This window comes from Corapipo altera, unplaced genomic scaffold (genome assembly GCF_003945725.1).
Source record: "Corapipo altera isolate COAL_440 unplaced genomic scaffold, ASM394572v1 349, whole genome shotgun sequence".
In the NCBI taxonomy this organism is placed as follows: domain Eukaryota; kingdom Metazoa; phylum Chordata; class Aves; order Passeriformes; family Pipridae; genus Corapipo; species Corapipo altera.
Genome location: NW_020884997.1, coordinates 194,293 through 209,227, shown reverse-complemented (window position 1 = coordinate 209,227; position 14,935 = coordinate 194,293). Strand labels below are relative to the sequence as shown.

General features: G+C 58.0%; 1 protein-coding gene across 6 annotated transcripts in view; it reads left to right on the top strand.

Moving 5' to 3' along the window:
* Window positions 1–14,935, top strand: part of TLE3 (TLE family member 3, transcriptional corepressor) — a 26,989-nt gene that overhangs the window by 8,614 nt on the left and 3,440 nt on the right. Inside the window, exons 3-13 of one of the 6 annotated variants that reach the window (XM_027666739.1) lie at window positions 802–864; window positions 1,243–1,317; window positions 7,228–7,429; window positions 8,853–8,869; window positions 11,471–11,590; window positions 12,005–12,055; window positions 12,190–12,345; window positions 12,435–12,567; window positions 13,187–13,368; window positions 13,987–14,063; window positions 14,264–14,513. In XM_027666739.1, the coding sequence (XP_027522540.1) occupies window positions 802–864; window positions 1,243–1,317; window positions 7,228–7,429; window positions 8,853–8,869; window positions 11,471–11,590; window positions 12,005–12,055; window positions 12,190–12,345; window positions 12,435–12,567; window positions 13,187–13,368; window positions 13,987–14,063; window positions 14,264–14,513 (1,326 nt within the window). Of the gene's footprint in view, window positions 1–801; window positions 865–1,242; window positions 1,348–7,224; window positions 7,430–8,852; window positions 8,870–11,470; window positions 11,591–12,004; window positions 12,056–12,189; window positions 12,346–12,434; window positions 12,568–13,186; window positions 13,384–13,986; window positions 14,064–14,263; window positions 14,514–14,935 lie in introns of all 6 variants that reach the window. The other 5 variants (XM_027666737.1, XM_027666738.1, XM_027666736.1 and 2 more) reach the window with 5 other exon arrangements.

Genomic DNA, 14,935 nt, shown 5'->3' with positions numbered 1-14,935 from the left:
GGGAGCTGAGTGATCCCAGGGTAACCCTTGGGAGCTGAGTGATCCTGGTGGGAGCCAGGGGAGCCCAGCAGGAGCATCTGTGGGGTGTGTGGGAGGGTGGCACCTCCCAGCACCGGGCTGGGGGCATCCCTCCAGGAAAGCAGCATTCCCAGTTAATTATTCCCACAGTTATCAGCACAGTTGGTTGTTACAGTCCCAATAGCTCAGTGGAGCTGGTGGTGGGTCTGGGTTGCTCTGGGGTAGGATGTGAGGATGGCGAAGGGAACACCACCAGCTTCGTGTGGGATGGGCAGAGAGCAGAGCAGGGACCCCCAACCCTTGCTGGTGGCTCTACCAGGGTTTCTCCTGGAGAAACTCAACACCCACCACAGTGCCAGGAGTGGGAGGTGATGGCAAGGGCCACCAAAAACTGGGTTTTCTGGGATCCAGCCCCCAGCAACTGCTCCAAGGATGAGGAGCTGTGCCAGTGCTACGTTTTCATGAAGCCAGGGAAGTCCAGGGTGGTACAGTACTTCTTGGGCTGGTCCGTGGCACTCATGCCATGATGGGAAGGGGCCTCAAGTGTCCCAGGGCAGCAGGGATGTGTCCCTGTGCTGCTGTGCTTGAAGGTGCTTTTATTGCCTCTGTTGGGAGCTGCTGCTTCCACTTGGAGGGGTGGGATGGGATGGGAATGGGATATATGGGAAGGGACGTGGAGGGGGGACAGGGAGAGGATGCACAACACTGCTCCAGGAAGTCTCGAGCTGTCTGTGGGAGGGTGTTTGGTGCTGACTGTTGGGTTTTCTTCTTCCTTTTTTTCAGACAGAAATTGCTAAAAGACTGAATACAATTTTAGCCCAGATCATGCCTTTTCTGTCACAAGAGGTAAGGAAGTTTTCACACCCTGGGTGGGGAGTTGCTGTTTCTCCCGGGGGGGTTTCCCCAGGTGGGCAGTGCTGAGCCCCTCAGGGGTCCCTGGGGGTGTGGGGCTGAGTGAGAAACGGGGTTCAGATCCTCCATGTGCATTGGAAAAACCCTTGGGATGGGGGAGAGCTGGGCCCTGTGAAAGGGGTTTGGGGGTCTCCAAAAAGGCTCTGAGGGGCTTCTCCACCCCCCTGCACCCCGTGGAGCTGGGAGGTGCTCCCAGGCGTGAGCAAAATAGAGCCCAAAAGAGGGGTGAGCATCTCTGGAGGGGGAGTCCTGCCCCTGGGCTGGTGCCCCCATGCCCAGCTCTGACCTGGCCCTGCCCCTCTGTCCCCGCAGCACCAACAGCAAGTGGCACAGGCTGTTGAACGTGCCAAGCAAGTGACAATGACGGAGTTGAATGCTATCATCGGGGTACGTGGACTTCCCAATCTGCCTCTCACCGTGTGTATACCCCTTTTATTCCTATCATTTACCATAACCAGAGGCAATCCTGCGCTCAGGAGGGACAAAGCAGGGCGGCTCACACCCCCCCAGCCACCCCACGGCCCCCCCCAAATGACCAAAACTCCCCCAGTCTGGCATTGAGTGAGACAAAGGGTGGAATCTCCACCTCCTGCCCCCTCCCGGGTGCTGGCACAGCTCCAGGAGCCTCCAGCGACCAAAATTGGGTGTTCTCCACGGCCTGGGCAGTGTTTGGGGTGCAGAGCAGGACCCAGCAGCCCTCGCAGACCCCCTGAGCCCAGGCTTGTCTCTGCTGGGCTGTTGGTGTGGAATGTGCTGTGCCCTTGGCAGGGTTGTTGTCCCGTGCATTGATGACCCGCTCCCGCTGGCCGGGCTCTCTCTCACAGACCTCGGGGGGGGGTTTAATTTGAGGATTAACCATTTTTATTGTTTCTTTAATTGATGTCACGGTCTCAGTCCTGCAGCAAACCTGCTCCTCACCCCGGGACATCGGTGTCCCCATCCAGCATCCTGGGCAGGTGGCTCCAGAGCTCCTCTGGCTTTAGGTCTTTGTTTTCCAGAAAATGCTCATTTTTAATGCCCTTTTTTTTTTTTTAATAACTATTTGCACTTCTTAAGCTACAAGGATCTTTATAATTCTTTGCACTTAACCTGCTCTTCTCTACATTTTTCTCTCTAATTTGTGGGTAGCACCAAAGGTAGAATTGGGCTCTGAGCTGCTGCAGTCTCTGGGGATGAGGAGAGGTTCAGTAGCAGGTGGATCCCTGGTGGTGGGGTTGGTGGCTCTTGGGAAGTGGCCCAGGGACAGGAGCTGAGTTTTGGGGTGGCAGGCAGCACTGTGGAGTGCTGGGAGGTGAGCAGAGACAGGGAGGAGGGAGCCCATGGCTTTGATGAGCTGCTTGGAGCTGCAGGCAGGAGCCCCCGGCAGCTGGAGGCAGATATTGGAATTCAATTAAGGTGAATGAGCAGGGCCCGTGACCCCCATTTCCGAGGTAATTGCTTCCTTGGATCAGAGCGAGTGCCTCCTGTCATTAAGCAGCCAGCCCAGCCGTTTAATCGCTTTCCTGATGAACTTTCAGCAGGAATTATGGGCATCTCCTCCCGCCGTGGCTTGTTGGGGAGGGACACGGTGCTGGCAGGAGGCTGGTGGGCAATTCCACATCCTTCCATGGCTTGTAGGGGAGGCCAGAGCTCGTCCCAGAGCTGTGGAGCTGCTTTGGGTGCTGGGTCTGTGCTCGGGTGCCCCTCAAGGCACAAAACCCCAACAGTTTTTGGGTTTTTTCCTCCGAAAAAACTGCACACGCCAGTTTGTTATTGTAGGGTTGCTGCTGGCAGGAGGCTGGTGAGTGATTCCATGTCTTGTAGAGGAGGTTCCAGGCTCATCCCAGAGGTTTGGAGATGGTTTGGGTGGCGGGTCTGTGCTGCTGCACCTGCTCTGGTGCCCCTGAGGCACCAAACAGAGGATTTGGGGTTCTTTTCTCTCCCCTCTGTGCATGGAGTGGTTTGTTATTGTAGGGCTGCTGCTGACAGGAAGGTGATAAGTGATTCCATGTCCTTCCATGCCTTGTAGAGGAGGCTCCAAGCTCACCCTGGAGATGTGGAGCTCACTCTGTGCTGCTGCACCTGCTCAGGTGCCCCTGAGGCACCAAACCCAGAGGATTTGGGGTTCTTTTTCCTCCCCTCGTTGCACACAGGGGTTTGTTATTGTAGGGTTGCTCATGTGGACACATCCCTTGTGTTTGTTTGCTCTCCTCGGGTCGGTGAGGACAGCACTGGGGTGTGCACAGCCCCACCCCTGTGTCCCTGGGGATCCTGTGGCCCTGGGGATGGGTGGCCCTGCTGTCCCAACCCTCCCACCACGGGAAGCCCTCCCAGAGTGCCCCAGCCCTCGGTGCAGGTGCTGCCTCACACAAAAACCCACCAAATCAGGAAAACCTTTTTTTTTTCGCCCCTTTTGAGGTCAAGAACTGTTAATTTTATGCATCTAGGCCATTGTCTCACAGTTCCTCTGCTTCAGGCTTGTGTGAAATTGAGCCCTTGATTTGGTTATAGCTCTGGAAATGATTAGACTACTTTACTAAATTTAACGCAAGTGGTGAACTTAAGTGGTGAACCATTAAATCGGTGAACAAAGGCATGAAGCATGATGTACATAATCCAATTAAAGCCACTCCACGGACCAGATATTCCTTGCCAGCTTTCTCCTAAATTTATAACCTCTGCATATCTTCCCCATCTTTGGCTGGCACGTGCTGAGGGACCCCAGGAGGAAGGAGACCTCTCGGTGTCTGTGTGTCCCTGTCGGCTCCCGCTGCCACCCCGGGTTGGGTTTGCAGGGTCTTTATCCACTGCCAGCTGCTGTCCTGGGACGTGTGGGGACATGGATCCGTTCTGGGGTCCTGCCAGCAGATGAGGAGCCCCAGGGCAGCGTCCTGAGCAGGTCTGAGCTTGTGGTTCAGCCGGGGAGGTGTTGGGAAGGGTCCCTGGTTCTGAAAGGCTGCTCCAGGTCCTTGTGCTGTGTCACTCGTTGACCAGGACCTCGATCCCTGTCCTGTCCGTGCCATCAGCACCCAGCTGTGGGTGCTGGGGAGTTTTTGGGAGCCCAAAGAGCTCCTGCAGCCGGCCCTTTCCTGGGATATTTGCAGCAAGCCCTCACATGGTGTGTTTTTAAAAACAACCTTTTCCAGGGTTGGAATAAGGGCCGGGGGGGGAAGTTGGGCTTTCCAGCAGAGGACACCAAGCGAGCACCACCCCTGTGCCGTGGAGTCCCACGGGGCCTCCAGGATGTTATTCCTGAGGGATGTGCATCGACTGCTCCGTGGGCTGATGAAGAAATGCAGCCATGGAACCCCAGGCGGGCTTTGTGCCACTCCATGGAGTCTCCAGGATGTTATTCCCGAGGGATGTGCATCAGACACAGTGGAGTGGCGTGGATGGGAAGGAGCTGGGAGCGGAGCCTGGGGATCCTCCAGCACCACCCGGGGATGTGCACTGGGCTTGTTGGCTCATCCTCTTCTCCTTGCCCTGGGAGTGATCCAGCTGGGACACGGCTCCTTCAGCGGTGCTGGGATGGAGCTCTGCAGCCCCGAGGTGGGATCTTGGCTACTCCATGGAGCTGCAGTGCTGGATGGAGGGACAAGGCTTCCCTTGTCCCACGTGGACTTCCCACATGGATTCTGCTCACCGGTTCCTGCTGCCAGAGGGAGGAAAAAACACCTTTCAGTGTTATTTTGGGCCACAGTGGGATGTTGTGTCCTGACCTTGGTTTCCACGACCCTTCGGAGTGGGGCTGCTGTGAGGGGCTGTTCCCGCAGCTCACGGAGCCCTTGGATGGATTTATTTGTTGACAGCCTAAAGAAAAGGAAGAAAAACCAGTTTCCTGCTGTGCTGGAGGGCGAGGCTCTGGGTGCTGAGTCTCCTGCTCGGGGTGCTGCTGTGTCACTGTGGTGGAGCTGTGTTGTCCCCTGGGGCTGTGCTGGGTCTGCGATTCCCCATCTTCACCCCGGGAATGGAGTGTTGCTGCCTGGATCCAGGATTTCCACGAGACCACATCCCTTTTTTGGGGCTCCTGGGTGAAAAGCTGCTGGGATGAGTTAAGCCATGCAGATGTTTAAGGTGGAGGTTGGAGATTGCTGAGGATAAAACGTTGTATTCTGGCCCTGCAGGGATGGGCACCACTGGAGAGCCTGCAGGAGAGGAATGTGCTGTGCTGGAAAACCATCTGGGACCATTCTCTGGGTGATGTTCTCAAACAATGGCCAGCCCTGCCTCTGGCTTCAGTGGGTGGAAATCACACGGAATTGGGATTGTGAGGAGCCTCATTGATTTCAGGAAGATCTGAGGATCTGTTCCACTTGCTTTGGTGTTGGAGGGATGGTCTTGGCACGTGTGTGTGGCAGGAGATGGAGTTACTGAGGGAATCACCCCTCGTGGTGCTCCCTCACCCCACCAGCTCTCCTTGTAGGAGGACACTCCTGGAATGGTGATCCTGAGGATGTTTCCTGTCCTTGCCCTGCGGATGGAGCAGCCTGGGAGAAGCTTCCAGCTCCTGCTTTTTGAGGGCGCAGTGATTTATGCTTTTCCTATACCAGAGGCCTAATTGCCTTCTCCATTTGGCTTCTGCCCCAGCCGGGACCTTGGTGCTGCCTGGAAGAAGCTGTTTGGAGATAATGCAGCTCCTGCCTTCGGCTCCCACCCTGGATCTCATCCTGGCCGAGGATTTCCCTCTCCATCACAGCCCTGGGAAGGCTCCCACCTCCCCTGCCCCCAGCGAGTGGCTGCTCCACCCCGCTGTGCCTGCAGTGTGACAGCCAGACCCACCTTCTGCTGCCCCAGGACGGGTCCTTCCGTGGGCAGTGGGTGGGAGCTGCTCCCATGAAAACCTGGCCTTGGTATGGGAAAACTTACCACAGAATCCTGGGATGGTTTGGCTTGGAAGAGACATTAAAGCTTATCCAGTTCCACCCTCTGCCCTGGGCAGGGACACCTTCCATAGACCAGGCCTTGTCCAGCCTGGCCTTGGACACTTCCAGGGATGTGGGACACCTGGGGGTGTCTTCTTCCAGTTCTGCTGGAAATGTCCGTGATGGAACTGCTGGAATCATGGAGTGCTCCGTACCTGGGGATGTTTTTGGTGTATTCCTGCTGGTGTCCCTGGAGCTGGGCCGGGTGGCAGCAGCTCCTGCTGTTTGCCCGTGCCCTTTGGGTGCCCTGGGCAGGACACAGGTCGGTGCTTGGTGACACTGAGGAGAAATCCTGAGCCAAGGTGGTCGTGGGGGTCTGGAGGAGGTTGGGAGGGTCCACTGCAGCTCAGGTGTCCCCTCCCAGCCCCTGATTCCTGCTGCTGCCCAACTGTGACTTCACTGGGAGCTATGGGGTGCTGCTCCAGGGGGCTGTGGGTGCAGGCAGGAGGGTCTCAGGGAGGAGTGCTGACTCCAAGACCCTCCTGGCTGGACCAGGGGTGTCCTGGGAGCAGAGGAGCTGCGGGAGGAGGAGCCTGGGGACTCCTGGAAGCAGTTCCACAGGTTTCAGCAGGTTTTCTTCCAAGTTTGTGTTTGAAATAGAATCGCTGGGGATGTGTTTGGTTTTCCTTTCCTCTCCCCAGAGCTGTAGTTCAGCTTTTTGCAGCTGTAATGGAGCAGGGAATCAATCCCCATGGCTGGATGAGTGTGTACTGGGATGGCTGGGACTCAGGGCTCCCAAAAAACCCCTGGGAGCAGTCCCAGCTGGGCTGCAGCTCCCTGTGTGTGTGCCAGGGAATGTGGGGGTGATGCCTGGCCCTGTGGTGGAGTTGGGGGGTCCCTCCATGATTTATCCAGTACAAGGGACAGCCAGTGATGTCGGAAGGGGTCGGGAGCACAGGGTGGTGGGATGGGACCAGGGCACTATGTGGGCATTTTCTTCTCCCCTTCAAACACCTTAAAGCTGGTCCTGAGTAAATGAGCAAAACTTGCTTTTCCTGAGGCGTCTGAGAGGATCCTGGCTGCTGGAATTTTCTCTGTCTGGCTGGTTTGGCCTCTGCACTCTGGCCAGGGCTACTCTGGGTGGGATTCCTGTATTTCTTTTTTGCTTTTACCTACTGAAAACCCCAAACTAACCAGGTCTGCAGCAGTGCCGCGTTCCTGTGACCGAGGGACGATCCTGGGGCGGGTGTGCCACGTGTGCACTCCTGACGTGGGCATCGTGCCTGGGCACCCTCTGTCCCTCCTGCTAACGGGGCTTCTCCTTCCAGGTGTCCCAGCGGGGCGGCTCCCGGGACATCACCCCGGGACACCGGGAATGTCCCTTCCTGGCACCGCTCGGTGCCCCCAGTGCCCCCCAGTGCCCCTCCCCGGCTCACTGGTGCTTTCATTGCAGCAGCAGCAGCTCCAGGCCCAGCACCTCTCCCACGCCGCCCACGGGCCCCCGGTCCAGCTGCCGCCGCATCCCTCGGGGCTCCAACCGCCGGGAATTCCGCCGGTCACCGGCACCAGCTCGGGGCTGCTGGCCCTCGGAGCCCTGGGCAGCCAGGCCCACCTTGCTGTCAAGGATGAGAAGAACCACCATGACCTGGACCACAGAGGTGAGAGCGAGGGGCCAGGGGGCTGCTCCCCTCTGTGTCCACTGGTGCTGGAACTCATGGAATCATCCTGGAATGGCGTGGGTGGGAAGGGAACTTAAAATCCAGTCTCACCCCCTGCCATGGGCAGGGACACCTTCCACTAGCCCAGGTTGCTCCAAGCCATGTCCAGCCTGGCCTTGGACACTTTCAGGGATGGGGCAGCCACAGCTTCTCTGGGCAACATGGGCCAGGGCCTCACCACCTTCCCAGTGAGGAATTCCTTCCCAGTATCCATCTAACCCTGCCCTGTGTCAGTGGGAAGCCATTCCCTGTGTCCTGTCCCTCCATCCCTTGTCCCCAGTCCCTCTCCAGCTCTCCTGGAACCCCTTTAGACCCTGCAAGGGGCTCTCAGGTCTCCCTGGAGCCTTGTCTTGGCCAGATGAACCCCTCCAGCTCTCCCAGCCTGGCTCCAGAGCAGAGGGGCTCCAGCCCTTGGAACATGTCTGTGGCCTCCTCTGGACTCTCTCCAGCAGCTCCACATCCTTCTGATTTTGGGGGCAGCACCCTGACCCACACACAGCTCTGCTCCCACCTCCCCACCCCTCTGGACTGTGGGCTTCAGGCCACGGGATCTTGCTTTTAGGGATGCAGTTTTCCCTAAATGATGCTCAGCCTTTGTTGAAGTCTCGCTGCAGTTCAGTGGAACCTCAGTGGGGAAGCAGCCTTCCTCCTCCTCCTCCTCTGTCCACCCCCAAACCTGGGGTTTTTTTTCTGCTTATTAGTGATCAGACAGCTTTTTAGGAGATAAAATGATGTGTGATTCCAGGTGCAAACGAATTGTTTTCAATATTTTCCTGGCAAATCCCCTTGTCCCCAAACACGGAAGGATTTGGGATATTTCCCTCTCATTCCTGTTTGCAGGGCAGGTACCCACAGCCTCTCTGAGCTGTCGGGCTCTGCTGGGGGGATCGGGGATGTTCTTCCTCCCTGAGAAAACAGTGAGACAAAATTATCCATAGCAATTTATCCAGTTACATTCCTTTTCCTGCATGGATTCAGATTGCCAGGAGATCCCAGGGAAAATGGGGCTGTTGGGCACAGATTAATGGCTAAACCACATTGTGCTGCCCATGGGACTGTTGGAGGTTGTGGCTTCGGGGACAAGCACCAGAGGCTGCTGCCATTCCCTTTGGATTCGGGGCATTTCCAGCTGTGTTTTGCCAAATAAATCACAGGGACAAAAGGAAAGGGGCAGGAGGCAGCAGGGGCTGGATGAACAGGGGGATTTTGAAGCCAGAAAGAGCCCAGATAAGGCTTGAGTTAAGAGCATGAGGAGCTTCTTGGTTTATTTTCTGGTTTAAGACTTAATTCTAACTTGCTTTATTTCTCTGTCTCCTCTTTATTTTGACTGTGACCTCACCTCTGCCCCGGCATCTCCTGACAGAGCGAGACTCAAGTGCAGTAAGTCCCATTGCCTCCTTTTTCCCCCAGTTTTTGGTGACTCCATGGATTTGTTTTCTTTATCCCTTCAAACCCCATTTTGTAGGTGGGAGCTCCGGGGCTGCCTTTTGCACAGGTTTTATTAAATAATAAAAACCAGGCAGTGCAAAGCTCCCACCCTGCCTGGAAGAGCTGTGCTGGGATGAGGGGGGTCACCTGGTTCTGAGATCTGGGTTGAATCTCTTTGCTTGTGGCAGAGCCTCGTGGTTTGGTTTTGAGTGAGCCCAGTCGGCTCCAAAATCCTTTGAGTGCCTGGGACAGGTGTTTTATCCCTGATCACTCTCCCACTGTCTTGGGTCATCTCACCTGCTGGGGTGGTTTGGTTATTACACCATGTTAAGTCGGACTTGGAGGGTCAAGCAGTTCCCAAACCACCTGAATCCCTGGATTTTGGAGGGCACTGGTGCCTCTGTCCGTGTCCGTGACGCCTCAGGGTGGGTTCTGGTTTCCCTGGAGCAGGGATGGGGAGGCAGTGAGGATTTGGAGGGGGGAGCTGCCCTCCCCATGCAGTGGGGCCCAGCTGGACCCCCCAGCCCTGGTGTGCAGAACACCTCTGGCTCAGGGAAATGAGGCATCAGAAGGAATTTCTCCACATGGTGTGACCCTTGGGAATGGTCCTGTGCAGGGCCAGGAGTTGGGACTCCATGGCCCATGTGGGTCCCTCCCAACTCAGCATATTCTGGGATTCGTGGAAAGGGCTGTCAAGCCTTGGAATGGGAGGTGGTGGAGTCCCCACCCCTGGAGGTGTCCCAGGAAGGCCTGGCCGTGGCTCTGAGTGCTGTGGGCTGGCGGACAAGGTGGGCACCAGGCACAGGGTGGACTCATTGGGCACAGGGTGGACTCGGTGATCCCGGAGGTCTTTCCCAACCCCAGCGATTCCGTGTGAAAAGCTGCCAGGACAAAGCCCGGCTGAGCCGCGGCTTTGCAGCGATTTCCTGCCATCCCCGAGCCCACAAATGGGCCTTTTGAGAGCCGGGGGCGGGCGGGAAGGAAAGTGCTATTTAAGGGGGGAGAGGGGAATTGGGCATCATTAACCCGCTCCTCGGGCGGGCAGGGGGCCGTCGGAGGTGGGAAGGTTCCCGATCCATAAGCCCGGAGCCGGGGTGTTCCCGGGGGAGGTTTAATGCGCCGTAATCAGCGTTAGTCATTCATATTTTCCCCAGCCTTTGCCTGTGCAATAAAAAATATTTAGTTCCTTGGCGCCGGGCCAGCGGCGGCGCTGAATGGATCGATGCCTCTAAATGCTTGACATGATTCTCCGGGAGCTGCGAGGGTTTTCAGCATGACTGCCTGGGAAGAAAGAGCTCGGTGTTATCCAAAGCTGCTTACTGGGGACCGAGGAGAAACATGAACTGCTTTAGTTCTCCCTTTCAGCCGGGGAAGAAAGGCAGGCACAGCAGCTTAGGGAGCGTTGCTGCTTAGCGGGGCTGGCAGGCTCGGGCAGGGTGGGGGTTTCTCCTGCTGCTCCCAGGAACTGAGGGCAAGGGAAGCTGGGATGTGGGGAAGGGGCTGCGCCGTGGGGGGATGTGGGATCAGGGCCGGGCATCCTCTGGCGCTCGTGAGGTGGTTTTGTGCTGCCATTTTTGCTCCCAGCATTCAAAGGGCTTTCCTGGGAATGTCGGCATCTCCTGGGTTTTACTGCTTGAAGCAGGGACAGAATCCCCCACAGGCTCTGGGCTCTGCTGCTCCTGGTCACACGGGTTTTCTGGGATATTTTGTGGTTGTCCTTTGGCTCAGCTGCTGGTGCCAGAGCTGGGATGCAGCAGTTCCTTTGTTCCTTCTGGATGAGGCCTCTGAGCTCTGCCAGTGCCAGAGGAAGCACCCGTGGGCTCTGGGGCTTTCCTGGGAATGCTGGATCTCCTGGGCTTCGCTGCTTGAAGCAAGGACAGAAGTCTCCCTGAGCAGGGCATCCCTGTGGACCCTGGGCTGTGGTGCTCCTGGTCACGTGGGTTTTCCTGGATGTTTTTTGGATGCACTTTGGCTTGGCAGAGCTCAGCTGCTGATGTTGGGAATGGGATGCAGTGGTTCCTTTGCTCCTCCTGGATGAGGCCCCCCGGCTCTGCCGATTCCCATCCATGATGCCACCACTTGTGCAAAGTCCTTCCCCTGCCCCGGGCTGGGGTGAAGCTCCTGTTCTCCCATGGGGAGCACAGGATGAGGGAGATGGGGCTGATTTTAGGGAGCACAGCTTTGCCCCACTCTGCACTCCCTAGTTCCCACTGGTGGATCCCAGTGATGACTGGGAGCTGCTGGAATTTCCCACATCTCCCTCCCGGGGTTTGCCTTTTTAGCAACAACCACCTCCTCCATTTTTCCTGCTGTGCTTCTGCAGTGAAGGGGTTCAGGTGTCCATGAGCAGCCTCCCAGCATTCCCAGGGCTCACAGTGAGGGTGGTGTCCGATCCTGTCACCTGGATCCCGTTCCCTGCTCCCTTGTGTGGCGGGAGCCACCAGGTCTCACTGCGCTGCTGGTACAGGGCTGTATGTGGCACCTTCTAAGCTGCTGCTCATGAAGTCCTAATTCCTTCTGTTTCCAACTTCAAAGCTTCTTGTGGCATTGCAGAATAATTCCGTGTCGCCCTCGGAGAGCCTGAGAGCCAGCGAGAAGCACCGGAGCTCCACGGATTACAGCATCGACTCCAAGAAGCGGAAAGCGGAGGAGAAGGACAGCATGAGCCGATATGTGAGTGACAGGGGACACGGGGAGCCCCAGGGACACGACCAGGCAGGACCTGGGGTGGGAGGCAGCGGGTTTGGGTGACGTTTTCCAGGTATGGTGTGGGTCATAGAACCATGGAATCAGTTAGGTTGGAAAAGCCCTCTGAGACATTCAAGTCCAGCTGTCCCCCAGCACTGCCAAAGCCACCACTAACAGTGTCCCCAAGTGCCACATCCACATGGCTTTTAAATCCCTCTGGGGATGGGGACTCCACTGCTGCCCTGTTCCAATGCCTGACCACCCTTTCAGGAAGAAATTTTCCATAATATCCCCCATAAGTGTCCTAGTGCTGTGGAGGGATGGTTCAGCTCCTCAGGGGGGTGCCCCCACCCCAGTTTTTGGGGCTCTCTGCGGGGTGTGACTGGCTTTGTGTTCCAGGACAGCGATGGTGACAAGAGCGATGACCTGGTGGTCGACGTCTCCAACGAGGTGAGTCCTTGTGGACGGATCTGCCCCTCTGCCCGTGCCACTGGGGGGTTTGGGGGTGATGCCTTAGGGGCCTCCTGGAATGGAGGAGCCGGAGGGAGCCACAGGGGATTCCAAGGCTTTCTCCTGCCCCACAGGATCCCGCCACCCCCCGAGTCAGCCCGGCCCACTCGCCCCCGGAGAACGGCCTGGACAAAGCCCGCGGGCTGAAGAAGGGAGACGCTCCCAACAGCCCGGCCTCGGTCGCCTCCTCCAGCAGCACTCCCTCCTCCAAGACTAAAGACCTGGGCCACGTACGTCCCGCGCCCTGCCGCGGCTCGCTGGGGGCTGGGGGTGCTGGTGCTCGGACCTCATCCCTTGTTTCCCATCCCTTCTCCCCCAGAACGACAAGTCGTCGACGCCCGGGCTCAAGTCGAACACTCCGACGCCGCGGAACGACGCGCCCACCCCGGGCACCAGCAGCACCCCGGGGCTGCGGCCCATGCCCGGCAAACCCACCGGCATGGACCCCCTGGGTGGGTACCTGCCCGGGGTCACTGCTGTGCCTGGCACGGCTCCAGCTCATCCCCGTCCATGGGAAACAGCAGCCTGGGGGGGGATCAGGTTTATGGGGGGCCTAATCCACGTCTGGCTGGGGTGGTCCCTCTTGTCAGAGGTGGGGTGAGGAGGGAGGCCCAGCCATTGCAGCTCTGGGATGAGAGGATGTCTGGATGTGAGGTGGGATTAGCTCTGTGGGTCAGAGCAGGGTGCTGGTAACAGGAAGATTGTGGCTTCAGTCCCTGCATGGGCCATTCACTGAAGAGTTGGTCTTGAAGATCCTCACAGGTCCCTTCCAACTCAGAATATTCTGTGATCTGTGACGTGGCTTCAAGCTGTGCCAGGGAAGGCCCGGGTTGAAAAGCAGCAATGAATTTCTTCATTGGAAGGGGCTGCCCAGGGAGGTGGTGGAGTCCCCATCCCTGGAGGCATTCAGGGAATGACTGGGCGTGGCACTCAGTGCTCTGGGCTGGGGAGGGCAGGGCAGTGATGGGTCACAGGTTGGACTGGGTGACCTCAGGGGTCTCTTCCCCCCCTGGCTGACCCCATGGACGCGGCCGCGCTCCCCGCCCTGACCGTGTCCCGTCCCTCCCGCAGCCTCGGCCCTGCGCACGCCCATCTCCATCGCGGGCTCCTACGCCGCCCCCTTCGCCATGATGGGGCACCACGAGATGAACGGGTCCCTCACCAGCCCCGGGGCCTACGCGGGGCTGCACAACCTCCCCCCGCAGATGAGCGCGGCCGCCGCCGCCGCCGCCGCCTACGGCCGGTCACCAATGGTGAGCTTTGGAGCTGTACGTAGCACTTTTAGCTCCTTTTCTCACCGGTGGGGAGGGCCGGGGAGGGTTTGGGGGGGACTCCCCTAGCTCAGCTGGGAAATTGAGGCTCCTCCTCCTCAAAACAAGCCATCTTTTATAGCAGCTGCCGTTAAAGGGGGCAGGGGGTGGAGGTGCCTCCCCGTGGGGGAATGTGCATGTGCTCCTACACCGGGGTTCCTCATTCCAGTTACTCAGCCCCCTTCCCCTTACTCTCACTAAATTCTTGATCCCATGTTTTAAGGCAAAACAAGTCAAACCAAGAAGTAAAACTTTGCCATTAATGCAGAGATGGGGGTTTCTGCAGCCAGAGTGCTGAGCACAACTTGGCTGCTCCCGTCCCTGGGGATCTGGGGACAGCACGGGGAGGGGGAGCATGTCCCACCCTGCTCCGCGCAGCCCCAAAACCTTTGGCTAATTCCTCAGTTTTCCCCCTTCTACCAGGGGAATAATAACAATTAGCTCTTGAGCAGCAAGGGAAAAGAGGGAGCTGCTCAGTGTCCCGTGGGCTCGTGGGTGGGAAGGTGTTTGGTGTGCCCAGCTCATGTCCGGCCTCACCCGTGTCCGTGTGTCTCTCGGCAGGTTGGTTTTGACCCACACCCGCCCATGCGAGCCCCCGGCCTGCCCTCCAGCCTGGCCTCCATCCCCGGGGGGAAACCGTAAGCCCCTTTTGGTTTTTTTTATGGATTTGGGGGGGGGATCAATGCGGGCGGGAGCGAGGTGAATCCTTCACCCAGGGCTGGGTTCAGCCAAGCCCCCGGTCGGGGCCCAGCGTGGCAGCCGGACCGCAAAGCCACCCGCTGCCCCCCGTGAAACCTCCCCCTCTGTGCTGACCCCCCCCTCTGCCCTCCCACGGCAGAGCCTACTCGTTCCACGTGAGCGCCGACGGGCAGATGCAGCCGGTGCCGTTCCCGCACGACGCGCTGGCGGGGCCCGGCATCCCCCGGCACGCGCGGCAGATCAACACGCTGAGCCACGGCGAGGTGGTGTGCGCCGTCACCATCAGCAACCCCACCCGGCACGTCTACACCGGCGGCAAGGGCTGCGTCAAGATCTGGGACATCAGCCAGCCCGGCAGCAAGAGCCCCATCTCCCAGCTCGACTGCCTGGTAAGGGGCTGGGGGCGGCCGCAGCGTCCCGGTGACACCTGGGGGGGGTCCTGCTGCTCCCAGGCGTGTGTGTCCCCTCCTTCCCCACCTCTAATGCCATTAATCATCTTCTCCCCATTGACATCAACATCTCTTCCCGACGTTGCCATCTATTTTTCCTCTTCTCCCCCCGTTACCATCCGTTTCCTATTCCCTGTTACCATCTGTACCCCCATTACCATCTTTTTCCTCTTCCCCCCCATTTCCTCTTCCCATCACATCTTTGCCCCCCTTAATGTCTCTTTTCCTCTTCCCCCTTTATTGTCTCTTTTCATCTTTCCCCCTTTAACGTCTTTTTCTCTTTCCCCCTTTAACATCTTTTCCTCTTTCCCCCTTTAACATCTTTTCCTCTTTCCCCCTCTAACATCTTTTCCTCTTTCCCC